This window comes from Alosa sapidissima, chromosome 1, assembly GCF_018492685.1.
Source record: "Alosa sapidissima isolate fAloSap1 chromosome 1, fAloSap1.pri, whole genome shotgun sequence".
Lineage (NCBI taxonomy): Eukaryota > Metazoa > Chordata > Actinopteri > Clupeiformes > Clupeidae > Alosa > Alosa sapidissima.
Genome location: NC_055957.1, coordinates 24,662,294 through 24,683,265, shown reverse-complemented (window position 1 = coordinate 24,683,265; position 20,972 = coordinate 24,662,294). Strand labels below are relative to the sequence as shown.

Genomic DNA, 20,972 nt, shown 5'->3' with positions numbered 1-20,972 from the left:
TGGGCCACGCGGCTGAAGTGCCCTTGAGCAAGGCACCTAACCCCTCACTGCTCCCCGAGCGCCGCCGTTGTAGCAGGCAGCTCACTGCGCCGGGATTAGTGTATGCTTCACCTGACTGTGTGTTCACTGTGTGCTGTTTGTGTTTCACTAATTCACCGATTGGGTTAAATGCAGAGACCAAATTTCCCTCACGGGATCAAAAAAGTATATACTATACTTATACATTCCACGTAGCCTTTCTTTGTACATCCCAATTAACGTGAAATTAAGCGTACATGCACGAGCATTACACTCCACCCTCTCTCCTCCCTCAATCACACTCATTTTAATATGCTAACCAAGCGGCAACATTCTAATCTGAACAATGAAGCCTACCCGGAAGTTCGAAAAACTGCAATACATCGAAAATCCGCTAGGGACTGGTCCCAAAAGCGAGCAAATGTCCATAGACTCCCATGTTAAAATGTCTGTTTTCACAGCGTAAATACATGTTTTTAAAGCCTGGTCCCATGGACTTTTATTGTACTTTTCGGTAGTTTCCCAGTGCCTGACAACTGTGAGGGGGGTGAATTTTTTTTCTAACTCATTAGTTTAGATCACATTTAGATATATAATATATGAATAATTAAGGGCGTGGTCGGCTTGATTGACGGCTGACGTCGAGGCATACAGCAGCAGACGTTGCCAGCTGAGTGGAAACCCTGAAACTTTGACGTCTCAGCCATGATTATACACAAAGTTACCACATCCTTTCTGAACATCTTTATTCAAAAAGCTGACATAAAATGGTTTGCTATTCTATTAATTGAAGCCTACTAACCGACACTTTCAGAAGACTTCGTTCCAGTTTTTTTCAGGTAAGTGATATTCATAACACTACTATTTCACGTAGCACTAGATGTTAGCATTATTTAGCATCGAGTGGGCACTAACGTTAGGCTACGTTAGCGTCATATCGCCTCAAATAAGTTAATGTCGAAAATGATGACCGAATGGCAGAAGCACACACATACACAGGGCTTAAATTGCACTGCGGGTATTGCGCATAATTTGTTCAAGTCCCGCAACTCTAGCCATCATAATGCGAGAAATTCCCGCATACACTTTTACAGCCTGTCTGATGACGTTAATATAGCCTAATCATTATGTGGCGTGAATGCGGTGCTATTGACCGGACTGATCAACTACCGAGTTGAATTGAACATAGCCTCATGCAGATGCACACACACACGGAGAGAGAGAGAACCACTTTGCGCTTACGCAAATAGGCTACGCTACCATGGCAAACTTTTACATCTGGAAAGAGCTCCTTGGTAACTATCCTGCTAGCTCAGGTCACGTCAACACTTGATCCCAGAAAGATTGTCTTCGACATGTCAACATTTATTGTATCTAATGACATAGAAAACATAATGATTTGCATACACATACCGCACTATGCACAACTTTTATTCACTAGCGACTACAGCCTAAAACCGTCAGGTTGAAGGGGGGCTAATTGGGGGCCAAGCAGCGAAGCTGCGAAGGCACCCATTGTGATTCTATGATTTCTTATTATTATACTTTCTTCCGCCATGGGAGTCTATGGCAGCCCATAGAACCGTCTGGTAAAAAGTTGTGAAATTTGGCACATTGATTGGGGACAGGCCAATAATTAATTGCACCAAGTTTCATGCCGGCACCTCCAGCGCTCTAGCGCCACCAACAGGCCAAAGTTGGACGTGCGTTCACGCACGTAACTTTTGACCTGTTGACCCGAATGGCAAAATGAGGTATCATTGGAATCCTTGGGCCAAGCCGAGTTCAACACACCCTATGACGTCAATTCTTGACCTCTATGTTTAAATCACAGCAAGTGTGATCATATCTCAGTCAATCTTTTATTTTTGATGTGAAACTGATGACAGCAAGTTCCATCTAGTTCATTCTAATGTGTGCGTGCAAGGGTGGGACGGGGTGGGATGGGCAGGGGCGGTTGCGGCGGTGGGCTGGCTGGGGGAGGGGGCGGCGACACTGGTTCAGCCCCACAAAATCAGTTATGTTTTGATGTGAAACTTGACCTTGTAACTCAGCCAATCTTGGGTTGTATGGCATGGAACTTGCTGTGACTGCTTAAGGCTATATGTCTGATGCAACAGCATTGACTTACATGGCAAATCTGGCCTGCTGAACTAACTGCTTGGCCCCCTCATTGCTGCTTGCAGCTATATTTACTCCATAGAATTACTCAGGTATTTTCTTAAAGTGACAGGCACTCAATTACACCTACTCATCACCAATGTGCACTCAATTGGACCTACACACCACATTAAAGATATGCCTAAGTGTTATAGGTTAAACGTCAATATGAGGCATTCAAATTACTAAATATGTTTAGCTAGTAGTAATTACTAGTAAAATGCTATACTTTAAAAAATGCATTATTAAATAAATACACTCTATATGAATTAAAAAATATATGATAGAAACATATCACATAAGCTATCATTTTCAGTGTGTGTTTGTGTGTGTGGAGAGAGTCAAGCAGAATCTAGGATGTCCACTGTTGTGAATGATCCCACTACAGTATATATTACTGATGACGTCAGGGTGGTGGGGGCCCCAAAATCACTTTTTTTTAAAAAGTATCGAAGTATTGAAATCGCAATTCTTGACTTGGTATCAGAATCGACCCCCCCTCCCCCCCAAATTGTGTAAATCCCCCCTACATGAATAACCTAAGGGGGGAATTCCCCCCCATTTTGAAAAATGAATTTTAAGCCCTGATACATTTAGTTAACTTGAATAAAGTTAACGTAAGTGAAAACCATTGTGCTCCCGTTATGAGTTAGCTTAACGTTGGTCATACTAGCCAGGTGTGAGTCAATGAACAGACAGCTCTAAAGTTAACGTTAGTTCACAAACATACTGGTGCAACAAAGCATGTTCTCGTCAAAGAACCTTTTGTAAATACGCTCTGTGGGAATGCTTAGTCCATTGACAATTTATACAGTCTTTGGGTTGTCACGTTTAAGATAAAAAAAAACTTCAGCCGAAGCATTAAAAGGCTTGTTGTCGGCTAGCTGAGGCAAAATTGTGAACCGCTATGAACCATTGACCGTATACTTTGAACATGGAGCTGTGATAACAAGCGATAGTTATAACTGACGTTTGACACTCTATTGATGCCATTTATTTGTTAAACACAAATTTGAACGAACACTTCTTGTCTATGCAAAGTTTCCTTGTAGGTAATCCAGACAGGCTGGGTGCTGGAGAGGGCTCTGGACTCCTAACTTCAATTCTCGTCTGTGCAGTCGACACTCAGAAGCATCACTTCAGCACTGATTCCATGGTACTTTGACATTTTTCATATATTTAATTGGAGCAACCTACTGGTTGTATATTCCAGACATCGTTACCATATACTGAACAAACATGAATGCATTTCAGACATTTAGAGTGGCCTTTTATTTTGAGCAGTCCAGGGCACATCTGTGCAATAACTATCAAAATAATTTATCATTAGCATCTTTTGATAAGTCACACACGGAAAGTAGTTGCATTATGCCTTCAAATCAGCAGGTTTTGGTTGGATACAGATTGCATAATTAAACAATATGGCACCAGTGGCTGGCTATTGTTTGACTGGACCTTGGCCTAACTGTTAATAACTACCTCAATAGGGTGTAGATATGAGCTTACACTGTTTCACTGAAAACACAAAAATACAAGAAATATTTATTCTACATTACTTTAAATACACCACATTTGTTTTTGCTTATTGCCCGCATAAACAGGGCATGTGCAATAGTTGAATATGCGTGTCCTGTCCCCATTCAGCTAAGTGTTGTGTGAGTTTGTTGTTCATTATAAATATTGGGAGTGAGTCTGCAAATCTTACTTCGTTGTTGTCATATATTGCCTCCACAGTCTATGATTACCACATACATTTTTTTTTTTTTTTAGCTTAATTTGTGAGCACTTGTTCATAGTTTACAGTAAGTTCAAGGATGTGACATATACCAATATTTCTGTTTTCAGATCTGGAACATTTTGAAATCCTACCAGATGGGACAGACGTCATTGAGCAGTGGCAGCTTCTGATTTCAAGGACTTTGTTCACCTTTATTTACAGCATTTGCATCTGTGTCTTGTGATCTAATATGTATTGACTATGTACTAGCTTAGTACATATTAGTTTTTGTTATTTTAGTTTCACAAATGCAGTGGTTACCTGTAATGCTCAAGATATACAAGTAAAAAAATCACCTTAACTTCTGCATCTGGGTCTTCAATTCAACCTACTGACTGAAGCTGACGGATTTGTATAAATGTTTTTGAAAGCACAGGCAAATTGGTTTGGCATGAGTTTTAATGTAATTCACAGTTCAGAAAAGTTCCATAAACATTTCCAAGTGCAAGTTCAGTGCCATCAACAGTAAGTTTGCTTTCTGATATTTAAAGAACAGAAATGGGTTTGGCATAAGTAAAGGGTAGGTGTAACAGTCCATCAATAGACATAAAGTGAAATGTACTGTATAGTCTCAATGGGTTCAATATCACCACACACCAGCCAAACCACTTCACCTGGACCTCTAGTCCCAGGTTATGGACCTCCTTGCCGCCTCCTCCCCATGGCGAACTGCCAAAATAGAAAGGTAAACTTTTCATTAGTACCTATATATCTTACAAGATAATGCAAACCAACACTACTTGTTGTAATAAACAAAAGTACAGTTATTGTACAATGCTGTAGTACTATTGTGCGATTTGAAATGGGTCTTCAGTGACAAACTACACTAATATTGGCATTTTTATGCCAAACACTGGACACTAACTGGATTTAACGTTTTGATAATAGCCTGACAAGAAGGGGAAATAAAGCAAGCTAACCGAACATGAACGCTGGATCGTGAAATGGCCACCGATGAGAAATTTCAATGTCATCTTAGACCAAGCTACCACTGACAACTTTAGAGCAATATAGCGATTTCAAAACGTGATATTAAGAGTTAATCAAAATGAATTCATGATGTACAAGTTAACTAATACCCTACTACGATTTTGTTATCAATTCACACCACACGTTGACAGAATACAGCGAGCTGGCTGATGTTATCGTAAATTAATTAACGTTACAATGATGGCTGCCACTGAGGATATGAGATGCTAACGTTAATCACAAAACAATAAAGGCAAAGATACATTTTTGTCAGTACGAGTTGCTGAACCTGTAACGCTAAACTGCTCAATTACTCTACGTTATTTTACCGTAACTTCAGCAAGGGAGGGATAGCTAACGTTAGTTTATTTTACCTAGAAGCTAGAATCTGCAAACTCATCTCTTCATTCTCAACTTTTCAACCGTTCACCCGAATACCTTTCAGCATACAAAATTAAAAAGTGTCTGAACATGGCATTAAGAAACATACATGAACTTCACGTTAGCAGATCAAACTTACCAGCAAATTATGTTACAGCAACGTCTGTGCCAGTCCATCTTGTAGGCCTAACGTTACAGATAGCTTAGCTGAGGCTGCTCGGGCTGACGACGAGGCGGGTTCACCGGCTTGCTCAGGAGGTGGGCGGGGTTAGGATTTCCCAAGGTTTTCCAAGATGGCGCCGCCCATACCCCCCATAAACGGCTTCATAAGCGTTCTTCAGAAAATCTATGGGTGACGTCACAGACGCTTTGTCCATATTTTTTACAGTCTATGATGCTAACTAGAAGGCCACTCGAGAGCGCAGACCTCCGCGAAGACAAAATGGCCTATCCCGCAATATTAATAACAATGAAAACTCATTTGTGAAATTGTGGATCCATTCATACTCGAACCTGCTCCAAAGTTTAATAATTGAAATCATCAAATTAATTAAAAAAAATTTATCTCCAGCGAATGCGAGGTAGAAGTGTTTATCCGACGAAATGGCAAGAATCTTACGTCTTTATCATCTATAATTAATAACAAAACAGTAGTGGCAGAGCGTAGCAGTGGCTAGCTATAGGGTCAGAGACCGTGGCAGAATTATTGGTCAGTCTGCAAGTAGGTAACAGGGTTCGCACTGGGTTTGATGCATTTGAAACATTACAACGCAACTGCATTAATTAAAAAAAAAAAAAAAATCAATCGTGTCCAAGTAGGCTACCACGCATCGCGCACTCGAGGTGGAATAAACAAACTTGATCCAGGCCACATCGCCACAACATTACGATTTCTAGATCATATCCCTATATTTGCACACAAGTGTGACAACAATAATGCGAATGCTTACTCGAGGAAAGTAGTATCCTATGCAGTCAATCATACTAAGGAAAATATAGCTTATATCCGCGCTTATTAGTCAGCCTATCTATTCTATCTATATGTGTAGGCAATAGGTTTCACATTCCATTTTCATTCGTATCCTCTAATAAGTCTACAGTTGTCATTATAGATAGGTTGTTGCATAACTTAGTAGATTTTGAACATGTTGCATGTCCATTTAGAAACATAGGCCTACTTTCGAAGTGTTATCATTTTTAATAACCCACGTTTCACACTATACTGTGCAAATAAAGGCCTAGACTCGCGATCAACTAATGTTGTTGCTCTGCATTGCCTCTAAGTGTCGCCAACTGACGATACACATTGGAAATGTGCGTACGCCAGACATGAAGTTTGCGTGGAGGACCGCACATTCTCACGCTCAAGTCAGTCTTCGTACATCCGGACGTGAGCGTGAGAAGTGGCGTACGCAGCATTTTTGTGCGTACGCAAGCTTTGTACATGAGGCCCCAGGAGAAAGCCAGTGGTTCCTCCGGCTACGAGGGAGATAAGCTACCGAATCCACTTGTTGAACGCGCGGTCCTATTGTGCGGGAAACACAAGGAGAGCCACACTCTGCTGCACGGTTTGTTACTAAAGGGACCGTGAGTACAACACGTCACCTGTCAACACGAACTGAAACGGGCCTGCAACGGGGGTTTTATTTTATTTTGCCGGCTTTTATATGTAATGTCTGTTTGTTTACTGTATGTTGAGTGACCGGTCATCTCAGGGTAACGGTATTGCTATCAGTTTGCAAACGGAGAGTAGAGATTGTTTGTACTACTGTTTAGTGTAGTTTTACACGCACTTCCACACAGAGCTCTATCGTCAAATCTATATTTACCTTTTGAATCATACTGTTTAGTGTATGGTTTTACCGTACACGTACTTCCACACAGGGCTTTTATCACTAATCTATATTTACCTTTTGAATCATACTGTTTAGTGCTAGGTTTTACAGTACATGTACTTCCACACAGGGCTTTATTGACTAATCTATACTTAACGTGTTAATCGCTACTTTTTGGTGTACAGTTTTAAAAACTTATATCCACACAGAGAATTATATTTATATTTGAATCGTTACTTTTGATATCCTGTTTAAATATTTTCCGCAGACACTGACCCTTAAGGTGGTCCAGTCTATTTGACTTTGGCCTAGTAGCTGGGCATACATAGTTGGATATTTTGTACATATAGTTTTATTCATTCATTCTTTTTTTATTGTGTTTTATAATACATTCTTGTTTGTTATACTGATTCCATCTCCACTCACTGGTTAAATAGAGCAAAGTAGAACCTTTATACCGGGGTAGGGGTGCTTAAGCTACTCTGGTTAAACAGCAGGCTTAAAAGGTGAGAACCATACCCTAGGACCCAGGTTACACTAGCACACCCCTCTGAGGCAAAAGAGGGTTACATTAAGAAAGAGCCCATTTGTGTCTCACACAGCAACACAAACACTGTGCAAGTAATTACAGCTTTACAGGTAAATCAGTAGATAAATACATATTATCAGGGGTAGAGATGGCATCGCCTTCTCCATACATGCAGACTGCCTATGATAGCTGACACAGAGCAGTATTTGGATATTTGCTTAGATTTCTTCTTGTTAAGTCCAGCAATTTGCAATCCTCTATGAGTCTATGAACATGTCCAAGGCTACCATAAATAAGTACAACCAGTTTTGTGCTATAACCACCTACTGGAAGAGCATGAGTTAATGGCTAGTATTTTAACATTTTTTTCTGAGAAACACAGGTCCATGTCAAAGCAACAACCCACTTCCAGAATCACAAGTTTTTTAAAGTTTTTAAAAGATCATCAACAACAACAATGTCAGGAGTATTTGGAGAGTCTCTAAGAACACTTTCTAGAGAGTTGTCATTCAAGTGTGTGAACCAGTTCAATTGTATCTTTTTGTTTGTGTGTATTACACTTTGTCCATATACTCTGCGTAGTTCGTTGGCTGTAATGTCGACAATGCGATCTTGTCTATGGGGCTATGTAGAGTGCTTTAAATGCTGGGCAACCGTTCATTATGTGCGCGGTTGATTCTATTGTGCTCTCATTGTGTAAAAGGCAAAATGGTTCATGACGTTGTGATACCACAGGGAGAGGTTATACTGAGTGGGGAGTGCTTGCAACCTAGCTTTAATAACAAATTGTTGAATGCCTGCATTAACAGATGGATTATGTAGGGCCGAATGTGAAACTGTCCGGTCCAAGCACTGTAGGCATGCAAGTTTACCTTGGAGGCGCAGGTAAAGTGAACCTGCGCCAGGTTCACACACACACACACACACACACGCACACACACACTCATGCACTCACATATACATACACATTTCTGACAAGGACAAAGTCCTTACCATCACCCTCTCACTCACTCACACACACACACACACACACACACACACACACACACATACGCACACACACACTCATGCACTCGCATATACATACACATTTCTGACAAGGACAAAGTCCTTACCATCACCCTCTCACTCACTCACACACACACACACACAGACATTCTCCCCCCCACCCTGGACCCCTTCCAGTTTGCATACCGAGCCAAACGGTCCACAGAGGATGCAATCTGCTCTGCCCTCCACCCAGCCCTCACCCACCTAGAAAAAAGAGACTCATATGTGAGATTGCTGTTTATAGACTTCAGTTCTGCATTCAACACCATAATACCACAACAACTCATCTGCAAACTAGACAAACTGGGACTCAGTACCTACCTCTGCAACTGGCTACTGGACTTCCTCTGTCACGAGGCCTCAAGTAGTACATGTTGGCAACAATATCTCAAGCAGCATCACACTGAGCACGGGGGCCCCCCAAGGCTGCGTGCTCAGTCCGCTGCTCTTCACCCTGCTGACGCATAACTGCACTGCAACCTACAGCAACAACCACATAGTGAAATTTGCTGACGACACAACTCTGGTGGGTCTCATCACCAAGGGCGACGAGACTCAATACAGGTTGGAGGTCGACCTTCTGACCACGTGGTGCAGGGACAACAACCTCCTGCTGAACGTCAGCAAGACCAAGGAGATTGTTGTTGACTTCCGGAGAGGTCACACCCAACACCTGCCACTGACCATCGACGGTGCTGTGGTGGAGAGAGTAAGCAGCACCAAATTCCTGGGGGTGCACATCAGTGAAGACCTCTCCTGGACCACCAACACTGCATCACTGGCGAAGAAAGCTCAGCGCCGCCTCTACTTCCTGCGGAAACTCAGGCGAGCAAGTGCTCCACCAGCCATCATGACTACATTTTACCGAGGCACCATTGAGAGCATCCTCTCCAGCTGTATCGCTGTGTGGGGCGGAAGCTGCACTGAATACAACAGGAAAGCCCTGCAGCGCATAGTGAACACAGCTGGAAGGATAATTGGTGCTTCACTCCCCTCCCTGAAGGACATTTACACCACCCACCTCACCCGCAAGGCGACCACAATTGTGAGTGATGCAAGTCACCCCGCTCACAATTTGTTTGATTTACTGCCCTCTGGGAAGAGGTACAGAAGCCTGCGCTCCCGCACCACCAGACTCACCAACAGCTTCATACACCAGGCTGTTAGGATGCTGAACTCTCTCCCCCCTCCACCCTCAGCTACATAACATCCTGGACTTTGGACCCACAATGGCTGCCTTGCACTACTCCACTTGCACTACTCCACTTGTACACTTGCACACTTTGCAACTTGTTGTTGTTGTCCTGAAAACACTTCTGAACACACTTCTGCTGCTCTTACATAACTTGCACCACTATGCCACTTGCATACTTAGGTCAAACAGAACGACCTCAGCCATTTATTGGCCTGACTTTTGCACTATTATATTGACTGTCTACTGCAGTGTTTCTCAAAGTGTGGTCCGGGGACCACTGGTGGTCCGCAAGCTAGCCCAAGTGGTCCGTGAGCAGACGTGGTAAAATATAATATAGATGAGTTGTTTGCAATATTGAACCAAGTTTTATGTAAATCCAAACATTTCTGCAACACTGCCTATGTAAGGCATGCCAGTTTAAATCATATAAATTCTCTGACACAATAAGCAAGGTGCAAAGACAATCAGTGAGTAGGCCTAATGTGTAATTTACTGTTGAAGTAGGTCTACTTTTTTTTTTTTTTTTAGCTAGGTGGTCCGTGAGGCTATTTTTTATTGATTAAGTGGTCCTTGGTCTGAAAAAGTTTGAGAAACACTGGTCTGATTAGGGGATGGACAGAAATGTATAAGTGTAATTAATTTTCTGTGGAGAGAATTTTAATACACTGGTCAATATTGTGAGTTTGGGTTATTTACTTGGGTTATTTACCAAAATACCAAAATTGGGCTATTTACTTGGGTTATTTACCAAAATAGACATTGAAGTGTTTTATTTTATGGCACTTTGTCTATATTGAGGCTGCACCTACGGCTAAAGGATATCCTGCAGCCAAATCTCCATGGGTCTTTGGGTATAACATGACCACTGCCTCCAAGAGTACAGTATGCACACACACACACACACTCATGCACTCACATATACATACACATTTCTGACAAGGACAAAGTCCTTACCATCACCCTCTCACTCACACGCACGCACACACACACTCATGCACTCACATATACATACACATTTCTGACAAGGACAAAGTCCTTACCATCACCCTCTCACTCACTCACTCACACACACACACACACACAAAAGAACATTCATTCACATACACATAAGGAGTTGATGGAGTAGGGGATGGACAGAAATGTATAAGTGTAATTCATTTTCTGTGGAGAGAATTTTAATACACTGGTCAATATTGTGAGTTTGGGTTATTGTCCAAAATAGACATTTGACGTGTTTTATTTTATGGCACTTTGTCTATATTGAGGCTGCACCTACGGCTAAAGGATATCCTGCAGCCAAATCTCCATGGGTCTTTGGGTATAACATGACAACTGCTGCCTCCAAGAGTACAGTATGCACATGCCGGCTGGGTGGTGGGCTTTTACATAACGTTATATAACAGTGTGCAGTTCAGTCTGGGATTATAGGACTTTAGACATCCCAAACATGCCCCAAAGCCAACTCCATTCATAAACAAGCCATCCCTTCTCTACCCCCCCCCCCCCCCCCTCCATTTTTTTTAAAAAATGTTTAAGTAAAAACACCATGATAACCACCTACGTGGTGCACAACAACTGTGTGATGTAATATTTCCTAGGACATGCTTAAAACTATGCATGTCTAGAACCAATGGATGGCTGCAGATAACTAACTAGCACAATGCTAGCACAAAGTTATATTGGATCATGGTTTTATTTACTGATGGTTTTACCATTGTTTAAAGACAAAGCTCCACACCCAGTGACCTGTGCTGTAGTGACCTATTAAACCACTAGAGGGAAGCAGTGCTATATAAATATGTTAAGAAAGCATATGAAGAGTGGTTCCAAAACACTATATCTCCATTAAAAAAAAAAAACATTATTAAGTCATGTTATTTATAATTGTGTATTTCAGGTAATATCAATAACATTGCAGTTGTGTTGTTTTGATTGAGTAATGATAAATCGAATAACAATAGCTACATTTGCACTGAAATCGACAAATTCACAAAATAGAAAAAAGTGATTTATGACAATTCATTAAAATGGAGGATATAGCATTTTGGAACCAAACTTTTCATATACAAATCTACAAGTTTAACTTTCAGGTAGAGGCTGGCCAATGAACGTGTGTATCACTTGACAAGTGTGCAATCGACCAGTGCCCACATTTCAGACGCTCAAAAACACCTGAGCGGCCAATGTCTTGTTTCCCACAGGGCAGAACAACTAAAGTACTGAAATTTGTATTGCAGAAAAGCCAGCCAAACACCCACAGCATGGGGAATTAGGGAAATCTACTGGGAAAGCACTATTTCGCTCACAAAATGAAACTGAAACTGAAATATGAGGAAACTTCCGATGTGTGATTGCCCCCTCCAATAAATTAAGGCTAAAAACCTACTTGTTTGCATCTCACCTTTCTTTACACTATGTGCTTAAAGCTAGGGGTTTTGTTCTGTGTTACTTCTCTGGACTTTTCACTTCCTATCTACACTTTACTTTATTTAATATTCGCTTTATTCTATTTCATTTTATTCTTAACTTCCACATCCATGTTTCATTTTACTTTAGTCAACCACTAGTAGTTTTAATCTGACTTGACTTCAAATTAAGTGAATCTGTCATGTATCATGAGTTTACTGCAGTTTAAACGCCTTATTGGTAGATACTGTATAGCTCATATGTTACTTGCTATATCTACAGTTCTCGTGATATAGGTCTTGATGGACGTCTTTGTATAGTCTGTCGGGCATTTCTCACTTCAAAATCAACACGCTTCTGATATTTGTTGTGCAGACAATGTTTCTTCCCTCGATAAATTCTGAAAGGACATGTTATCTAGGGTATAAATATGACAAGGCTGATGGAAGGTCCAGGGAGTTTGCAGGCATAGTGTGTGCCATAAATAGATTTGTCTCTATGCAGTCCACACTGGGGGTCTGCCAACTACCATGTTATGCAAGACAAATAAGATCTATTTTACATGAAATCATATTCCTAGTATGACACATGAACATTAACACGTTCAGGACTACAATATATATTCGAAAGGTCAGTGATTGAACTGAAGATGCTTGCACACTGACGCTTAAGTGTCAAGTGCATTTGTTCATAGGCTGGGCTGGGGAACTCATGGACTGATTGAACTGTTCCATGTAAAATCAAGACTCAGCATTGTTCAGTATATATTTAGCTGCCATCAAGGCTGTATCCATGGAGTCACCCATTGAGAGCTGAACAAATTACAACCATAACTAGGCCCAATCATATAAGATAAGTCCATAGTGGTTAAAGTTGCAAATATTCAAAAACTTGGTTGTGCAACATCTGCATGTGCTTTCTGGGTATTCCTTTGTGTGATATTACCATGGTAAATGTGATCATGTAGCCTAGGCTAATGCATTCAGGCATGTCCCCCACAAAGTATTCTGATTATGGTGGCTGCCATGGTTATAGGGGTGAAAATAGAGATCTGTTTACACTCTTCATGTCCCTGTGTTCATGCTAACACCATCAGCCTTTTGCACAGAATGGGTGTAGCCTATTATTCGAAATGGGCTTTTGATGGACACTTCTAAAGCATTTCAAATGTTACGCCCATGATCACATGCTGTGACTATAGTGCTTAAAAACCTAAATCAGAAAAACAAAATAATCCAAATAAAGTTGAGAGATGTTGGATATCTGAATTGGCATTCTGTTTATCCCAGGCTTCCTACTCACCCACACCCTCTTTTATGCCCAGCATGTCAAAGTAGTCAGTGCCAATCTATACTGCCTAGTGTGCCATAGTCAATAAAGCCTTTGTGGGCACTACCATCCTGGTCTCCCGCTCGACCCCCGGCTGCCCATTCACTGAGGGCCACATGATACGCCCACTTGGCTTTCTCACAATACAGCCCTGTCATTGACATCTTATTGGCACATTATTACAAATCTCTGTTGAGGGTGTCTGCTCCTCACAGTAGGCTAGAGACAGTTGGAGATGCCTACAATAGGCTAATAATACCAAATCGCCTAAAACGTGCATGTAGTTTGCAAATCGCCTAAAACGTGCATGTAGTTTGCAATGCTGTTTCTGGCGTTATTTAAGGTGTGACATTCATGCGGTATACAACTATAAGGTGCTAATTAAACCTCTCTATCATGGGATTTCAATCATTATGGTTCAGCTGCATCATTACACACATGAGCCAGGCGAGCTTACCACGACTATGCATCTCCCTCCCTTCCCTCTCGTCACCGCCCGTTTACATCCCCGTGTAGGCTACACACTGTTCTAGCCTCTGTCTGTGTTGAGCCGGCAAGGAGGAGGGACCGTGTCGTGTGCTACGTGCAGATTTGTTCGCCAAAATCGTATAGAAAGGAATCAACCAGCCAGTTCAGAGACCTGCCTTAACACAGACAAATAAGATCTAAGGAGATTTTCGTGTCAAGCTTAATTGTAGTGGCCAAAGCATTATTAAATGCAAGATCCTCGTGGTATTTTGGTTGGTGAAACATTACCGATCAATGATTGTGCGGCGAGATTGTTTTTCATAACAGGTAACGGTAAGGCTTTTACTACAAACGGGTCTCGTTTAGAACCCCGTGTATTTTGATCTGGTTAGATAGCAAGCCTTGACTCTTCATCCACTGGCACAGAGCTGACCAGAATCGATTCTCGTGGTTATCGGGAAGAAAACGGGAGCCGAGAGATAGACTGGTAAGGGTCTTCACTTTACGTTTGAGTGTCTTTAGTACAAAGGCAACAAGGGATGTAAGACCACACACAATTCCATCATGTTGTTTATTTTGAAGTGTTGCAGCCATCTGCATATTTTCCAAATACTTTAACTTAATGCTAGTAAAACAATTACAGAGCCTGAGCGAATCATATTTTGAGGCATTTAACGTTAACCCACGCCCTCAAACGCTAACGTTAACGATAGTAACGTTAGCTAACGATACAGTAATGCTTAGCGTATGTTAGCAGAGTTGCCATGTCCGTTTATTATAAGCGATTTCGGACTTGTCGTTTCTTTTTAAGTCGTTTACAAAAATTGTGAGTTTCGGGTTGCGTTTTTTGGGGGCTTTTTCTAAAATGTAACGTTAGTTGCTCACTTGAGCTTGCTCCCCTTCTTTAGTCTCTGTCAACTATGCCTGTGTAATAAACCACGAAAATGGCATAGTTTGCCTTGTTGCAGGATCCAGAACTCTCCTCACCCTCCTTTTCCTTTTCCTGTGGGAAACAAATCAAGACTGCACGAATTGATTCAATTCATTAATCACGAAGTTGCTTTATGTAGTTCAATATAAGGGACTATGTGGTCGAAATAGAGGACATTTGAAGAGTAGGAGAAAGAAAATGGATTACAATTCAACCTCCATTGCAGTGTTCTGGCTGTGTGAAATCCGTGCATATCATTCATTCAGATTTCGTTAAAAGATAAACAGCACCGTTCTCATCAAATAGGTTAGCCTACGGACATTTGATTCATGGTCTCAAAGACAAAGACGTAGTTCTAGAAGTGAACTGAGGGTAGCACCTGGCCTGTTAACGCATGTTTTTTCTTTTTTAGAACCGATTAAGTCACTTCTGTTGGTCTTGTTTTCATAGACCCGATTGCTTATTTTTCTCTGGAGATGTGGCAACATACTGGTTACTATCCTTCTAAAAACTATTAGTGAAACCAAAAATGCTTTTACGTTTGTTTTTTTGTATCATTACCTTGGGTGTGTAAAATGTATTGCCTTATAACGAGATAGTAACGTATGCGCCGTGTAAGCAAGATAAGTGTTCCTACAATTTCCAGTATATTGACTAAGTGGACGTTATATATAACATTACCCTTTAACTACGTAGCTTAGCTGTGTTGATACTGTAATTTGGCTAACGTTAGCCTACTGGCAACCCGCTTTGTGCCCATATGCCACTGAAAGTCATACTTTCGTTTTCTTGTTATCTACGAATGTTGCTTATGTCCTCATCGTAAGCAGTTTTTGTCAGACGATGGAAAGTTGTTACAAATTAACAGTATTTTGCTGAGTGAAGTGAACATGTAACGTTAACGTTAGGAGGTCCTGCCTGTGGTTGTGCTTGCGACTGAATGTTCGAGATGCAGTCATGTTAGCTGTCAAATCCTCGTGCAATCCGGGCGTTGCGAGTGACCACGTGTGGTTACATAAAATAAACAACATAACAGAGTTGCACATGTGATTTCACTGCACTTTTCTTCGGATGAGGTGTATTTTTGTCGCAAGTGGGTATGCGAAATATATATATATATCTCAATGTCCATGGATGTGACTGGGTGAAGTCTAAAGGAAGCTGACCCAATTTGTAGCTTAACGTTAGGCCCAACGGATTCCTTTAATCGACATCATGAAATGTTAACATCTCCACATGCATCCTCAAAGTTATGGTCAATATTGCTGTGTGCACACGTTAATTGTGTGTGTGTGTGTGTCTGTCTGTGTCCATGTACTGATACACTTATGTATGTGGGCATGAGCTTGTTTTTAGCCTTCTTGTTTTTGTTAGTAATTTTAGTGTATGCGGAACATCTAGTGCTAGGCACAAACCCACACACCTAAGGCCAGAGCAGCAGTCAAACGCATAGTACAGTAGGTGTAGTTTCTCTCCCTTTGGGATGTCTATTAAGAAGTAATCAGGGACTTGTTATTGTGCACAATGTTCAGAGATGTCAGTTTCCTTTGTACCTTTTGGCTGCATAGGAACAGACAGTGAAAAAAAACAACCCCCTGTAGAGAAGGGGTCAACTGCATTTCCTGAGGCACAGTCTCAAATTATGAAAATTAAAGTTCTCTGGCAAAAGGAATTTAGCCATGGGAAGTTGACCCCAGGCCTAGTAGGCCTCTCATTCTCTAGTGCCAAAATATTGCCCGGATGCCCGGAGAAACAGGACAATGTTTGGACTTAGATTTGTTGATGAGGTAGGCCTACATGTTTCTGAAAAGAATTTAAGAATCGTCTACCGTCACTATTATACATTGGAATATTGGATAAGACATGGTGTGTGCACTTTGAAATTGTTATAAGGAAATTAACTCTCTCCGAGTTATTACCTTAACCTGTTATTAGTTTCTGCATGTGTGCTTTGGTAAAAAAGAAAAAAAGATAGATTTAATTGAGTTAAAAAGGCATTTTCATTTTGAATAATCATATACAGTTCAGGAAGGTCTAGGGCTACTTGTTGATGCATAGGCCAACCTGATGTAAAAATTGGAGTGTGTGCTTGTCATCTGAGATGATAAAGTTTAAAATCAAAACTGCCAAACCATTACCGCACAAGAAGCGTTGAGCAGGATTTCATATGCTTTCCCAATGGCAGAAGCTCTCTGAAAGGGGTTGATTTAGTTTCTGTTTCTAACACTTTTTGACAGAATTGCAAGGTTTAGTTACAGTGTTGTAGCTTGAAGACACTGAATAACTAATGAAACTGCCAATGGGGGATGTAGGTAGGCTGAAAGGACTGTACTGAAGCCCTACTGGCCCCATATGTAGGCAGGTCTCTGTGAGGTGTCTTTTTCTCCAGTTAAAATCTAAATCCTGCACATCTTCAGTGCTAATGGAAAATAAATGACCCAAGTCAGTCATTTCCCTTTTTCCCAAAATCTGGTTAGATGTCCCTTTGTTTTGAAAATCTGATTTGATTTTTTAACCCTCTCTCAGGCTGGTTTAAGTTGAGATCAGGGGTCTCCAACAGGTAGCTTGTGAGCTACCAGTAACTCCCCACCTGTGTTCTGAATAGCTCTTCCAAATGTGCAAGGAAATTGTTAACAAATCTGATAACACTGTCACTTGGTAAACCTGTTAAACTTCCTATCAAATTAAATTCACAGCCTAAAAACAGAGACGGTAAAGGTGTGGAAAGGGGGCCTTGAAACACATAGGCTAGTTTATTCTACTGTTTTGGGTGGAGGTCAGCTATGTGAATACACATACTTCGAATAGCCTATAAAACAGTGGTGGCTCTTGGCCATGTTCACTTTGTCAAAGTACTGTAGCTCTCGGAGGGAAAAAGGTGGGAGACCCCTGGTGTAGATTATACTTCATATGATGCTTATTTATTTATCCATCTGTTATCAGTAGATATAACATAGTCTTTGTTCAATAAACTGTCAGGATCAGGTGACGGTGTCTGAAACTGTGATGCAAAACTCATTTTTTTTGTCAGTTAGGCTATGCTCTAGGTCTAGGCATTGACACTTGGCTGTATTATAACTCTTAATGTTGGGTCTGTCTGTAATTTTCAGGCAGTTGTGAAGTTGAGTGGCAGTGCAATGCAGGGAAATGTTGGTATTGAAGTATTGAAGAAAATGGATGGTTTTGACATATGTGGCTGTATCATACTCTGTTGTAATGAGTTTGACAGCCCATTGAAACATAAGAGGTGTGACCATGAATCAGATAAGTGCTAAGCTATCACATGAAGTAAGTACTGTAAATAGGTTTGCCACAGAGAGGAAGCTCCGTAAACACACAACTAAGCCAATGTGAGTGAGCTCAAACCCTCAGCCAAACCCACATCACAAGCACACCAAAAGCAACATTTGGAAAGATAATTACATAATAGCAACCCACACCAATTCCACAGCAGGTCCATACTACACGCCCTGTCTCTGTCTCTCTCTCTCTCTCTGTCTCTCTCTCTGTGTGTGTGTGTGTGTGTGAGAGAAAGAGAGAGAGAGAGAGAGAGCAAGAGTGTGTGAATGGGTTAAAGTGTGAAACAAGGCCATGTAAGTAGGGCTGTATTAAAAATAGCAGTGGGCCCTGGCTTGTTTATGAGTGTGTGTGAAGCATGGAAAGGGTTAAGAGCCCTGTGGATGATATGGCCCTTAGTGGGAAGGAGGGGGGCGTGGTGGAGGAGGGAGAGAGAGGGCTGGGGGAGACAGCTGTGTGTGTCAGTCCAGTGCTTGTTTGCGCCAGCTTGTGTTACTGTCTGAGCCCACTGTGGACGAGGTGGGGGAGAGGAGGACAGAGGCGGGGTGAGAAGTAATGGAGTAAGTAGTGACACAGAAGCGGTGAAAGGTCAGGCCATAAAATGTGTCCGGCTATCCCTGTTGCAACTCTGAAGATGTCCATGCCTGCAATTGTTCTTTACAAATGCTCGGCATGTAGAAACAGTCGCCATTTCTAGCACTCACATACAGCCACCCAGTACTCACATACACACAACCACACACACATGCACACACACACCCTCAGCCATGCTCCTTTGGCGCAAGATCAGCCCTGGAGTAAAGTGGATTAATTAGCTGCTACAGCAACACTATTGCCCTGGATTAGGAGTTGGATTAATCCTAGATTAATTCTGATGCCCTCACACAGTGCCAAGGAATCTATGTGTGTGCCCCTGGCAGGACTCTTTCTTGTGACTGTGGTCACTGTATTCTTCATTGAACCTTTTACAGGGGAGGTTCAGTGGCCTGGGCACAACCGGCACATAGCACACGTATCACCACTATCACTGACCAGACCACCAGCGTTATAAGGCTATGCCATTGTTCACCCAATTGTTTGCTGAATAAATGGCCTGTGTTATTATGTAAGAGAAGTTGCATCTGTGAGCCGTATGGGCGTCATCACCTCCAGTAGCAGTCGGAGTGTTGTTCGAGTGTCATTTGAGTTAGCTTTATTTTTGCAGACGCGACACTCAACACAGCGTGGATGTCAAAGGGGATTGTCATGATTGATGTTTTAATAGAGAGTACCACAGACAAGGAGCTCTGGGCAGCCGTCCAGAAAATGGGCGATGTAGCAGGGTGTATGCCAGGTAGGCACTCTTAAGTGCCACTGAGTTTTGTAGATTGATGTAGAAGTTGACTTCCCACACCAGTTTGCCCTTCATGTCCAAACAACTTGGTATGAGTTTGAGTTTGACCTACTTATTGTAAAACTTGGCACAGGCATGCGAAAAAAACAGCCCCTTTTTTTCATTCGTGAAGAAGTGAGAGATAGATATCTCAGGACTTCTAGGGATTTTGTTTTTCTCTAAGAGATGCTTGGCGGATTGTGCTAAATGTCGATCCCTCTGTTTAAACAAACATGCCCAGTGCCTGCAGGGGACAAAAACCAGTCTTTCTTGTGTTCTCTCAAACTTCTTAGCTGCATGTTAAAGAACCTTTGAATGCTGACATGCATTTCTCCCCTTCACTTTTTGTTACCTTGTGTTGATTTTGTCTACACATGGCCCAGATATGTTCCACTATTGCTGTCAAGAAGATGCTAAGAAGAAAGGTGTGTGTGTGTGTGTGTGTGTGTGTGTGTGTGTGTGTGTGTGTGTGTGTTTTACTGAATGTGCAGTGTCCATATTTCCGGCTATCCCTGTTGCAACTCTGAAGATGTCCATGCCTGCAATTGTTCTTTACAAATACTCGGCATGTAGAAACAGTCGCCATTTCTAGCACTCACATACAGCCACCCAGTACTCACATACACACAACCACACACACATGCACACACACACCCTCAGCCATGCTCCTTTGGCGCAAGATCAGCCCTGGAGTAAAGTGGATTAATTAGCTGCTACAGCAACACTATTGCCCTGGATTAGGAGTTGGATTAATCCTAGATTAATTCTGATGCCCTCACACAGTGCCAAGGAATCTATGTGTGTGCCCCTGGCAGGACTCTTTCTTGTGACTGTGGTCACTGTATTCTTCATGGAACCTTTTACAGGGGAGGTTTAGTGGCCTGGGCACAACCAGCACATAGCACACGTATCACCACTATCACTGACCAGACCACCAGCGTTATAAGGCTATGCCATTGTTCACCCAATTGTTTGCTGAATAAATGGCCCGTGTTATTATGTAAGAGAAGTTGCATCTGTGAGCCGTATGGGCGTCATCACCTCCAGTAGCAGTCGGAGTGTTGTTCGAGTGTCATTTGAGTTAGCTTTATTTTTGCAGACGCGACACTCAACACAGCGTGGATGTCAAAGGGGATTGTCATGATTGATGTTTTAATAGAGAGTACCACAGACAAGGAGCTCTGGGCAGCCGTCCAGAAAATGGGCGATGTAGCAGGGTGTATGCCAGGTAGGCACTCTAAGTGCCACTGAGTTG

At 41.9% G+C, this 20,972-nt stretch overlaps 1 protein-coding gene and 2 long non-coding RNA genes across 3 annotated transcripts in view; 2 read left to right on the top strand and 1 right to left on the bottom strand.

Annotated features, from left to right (window-relative positions):
• Positions 1-487: 487 nt before the first annotated feature.
• On the top strand, positions 488-4,227 carry LOC121715168. The gene is made up of 3 exons (XR_006033541.1): positions 488-857; positions 3,220-3,334; positions 4,024-4,227. It is a non-coding gene; the product is annotated as an uncharacterized LOC121715168 (long non-coding RNA).
• Positions 4,228-4,336: 109 nt separating this feature from the next.
• On the bottom strand, positions 4,337-5,623 carry LOC121715172. Its single transcript, XR_006033542.1, has 2 exons — positions 5,445-5,623; positions 4,337-4,624 (listed from the first exon to the last, which is right to left on the bottom strand). It is a non-coding gene; the product is annotated as an uncharacterized LOC121715172 (long non-coding RNA).
• An 8,555-nt stretch (positions 5,624-14,178) lies between these two features.
• The window catches only part of rnf24 (ring finger protein 24), a 38,574-nt gene continuing 31,780 nt past the window's right edge, over positions 14,179-20,972 (top strand). The window contains exons 1-2 of the mRNA XM_042070638.1: positions 14,179-14,444; positions 14,544-14,604. Of these exons, the coding sequence (XP_041926572.1) occupies positions 14,366-14,444; positions 14,544-14,604 (140 nt within the window). The 5' untranslated portion in view covers positions 14,179-14,365. The remainder of the gene's footprint in view (positions 14,445-14,543; positions 14,605-20,972) is intronic.